Genomic DNA, 1562 nt, shown 5'->3' with positions numbered 1-1562 from the left:
AAGTTCATCCTCCATATGTATGTATACAACAGCATCGACTCACTGGGCGCTTGACAATCGTAGCATAATTCCTCAGTCAAGAAAAGCTGAAGTCATCTGGACGAGTCAATCACCAGCTGCATGGTAGATAGTAGAAGCCCTTTTCTAGAGTGATGAAGTAATTACCCGTGACTTTCGTTCATGGACTCTCAGAAGTCAATAATGGCACCGTATATCCCGATTCCCATCACAACAAAGGCGACCATAGCCAAGACGAAGTGGAGGAGTATCTCCCATACAGGCCAGGGCAAGTGGTGCTGTCTCTTTGCCTTCATGAAGCAAGCTATGGGGAAGAGAGTTGTAACCTGCGTCGAACAAAAAGCACCTATGAGACTGACAATGCTGCTGACCCTGGGAATCACTATGGCGAGACCTCCTTCGAGGATCACAAGAGAAGTTCGACATATAAGCGCCGCAATTTTGCACCGACCAACAGACCACCCCTTCCTTTCACCGATGTGGGAACACATTGCGTCGATTTGTTTGGCTGTCGGTGTGAATAAGACCAGATAGTGCGGCACCATGACTGCAAGAATCGCAATATTGATGAGCCACCCGAATACGTCGAGTGTCTGTCCAGGTGGGGAAATTGCATTCACAATTGTATCGACTGTCGTTAGAAATTGACCATAACCTACGTATCCTAGCTCCATTACAGATGAGTATAATAATGTGATGAAAATGGTAGCGGCCACCACCGTTTTGGGGAAATTCCCAGGCTTAGTCATATGGTAGCAGATGGTGGGTGTCGCCCCGGTGAAACTATAGACGAAAAAGTAAGAGGCCAAAGAGGCTATAAACTCCACAACATCGCTGGGCACGACTGCGAGGTTTGCAGGAATGCCATCAGAGGCCATTCTGTCAGCCGATGCAACAATAATAATAATCACCATCGCAGAAGCAGACGTTACACCCAAGACCGCGATGAAGCCAACGTCTCTAACCTCCTTTATCCACGAGAAAGGTATACCCACAAGGGTCCACAGCGCGATCCAAACACGCCTATCGAGGACTCGAGTCATAGCCGCAGTGGTGTTTCCCATCAAAATAAGCATCGCGACACAGACCGAGATGAGTCCGGCGTGGACGATGATCCCGCTATAGATCGACGCGCCGATGCCATAGGTGTATCGCATCGCATTTTCATAAGACCTAACTACTCTGCCTTCGCCCTCGGCGGCAAAGTACAGAGTACGCCACAAAATTATGTTGCTGTAGAGGTTCACAAGTGCGGCAAAACTTAGACCAAGCAGGGCAGCGAGCCAACCGGAGTTAGCGGCCGTACGCGGCAGTGCCAAGATCCCAACTCCGACACAGCCCATGACAATCGTACTAGCGGCTCTTATCCAGCCCATACCTTTCTGTGGGCTTGCTACCTCAGTAGCTGTTTTGGGGATAGCTGGCATATGATGAAGAGGTGAAGACTACGCGGGTACAGCTCAAGAGCTCGAGACTCCGAAGCGAGGAAACTCTGCAGATTACTGAGCCTTAGCACGGTATGGTATGAGTATGAATGGCTTGGG

At 49.6% G+C, this 1562-nt stretch overlaps 1 protein-coding gene across 1 annotated transcript; it reads right to left on the bottom strand.

Moving 5' to 3' along the window:
• Positions 1-188: 188 nt before the first annotated feature.
• On the bottom strand, positions 189-344 carry Pmar_PMAR022712 (hypothetical protein; the record flags this gene model as incomplete). Its single annotated transcript, XM_002771901.1, has 1 exon — positions 189-344. A coding segment is annotated over one exon (156 nt), but the record flags the coding sequence as incomplete, so codon positions are not given.
• Between the last annotated feature and the right edge of the window lie 1218 nt (positions 345-1562).

Source organism: Perkinsus marinus (assembly GCF_000006405.1).
Source record: "Perkinsus marinus ATCC 50983 genomic scaffold scf_1104296962360, whole genome shotgun sequence".
NCBI classification, from domain to species: domain Eukaryota; phylum Perkinsozoa; order Perkinsida; family Perkinsidae; genus Perkinsus; species Perkinsus marinus.
The sequence above is the reverse complement of the archived record's forward strand: the minus strand, read 5'-3'. Positions and strand labels throughout refer to the sequence as shown.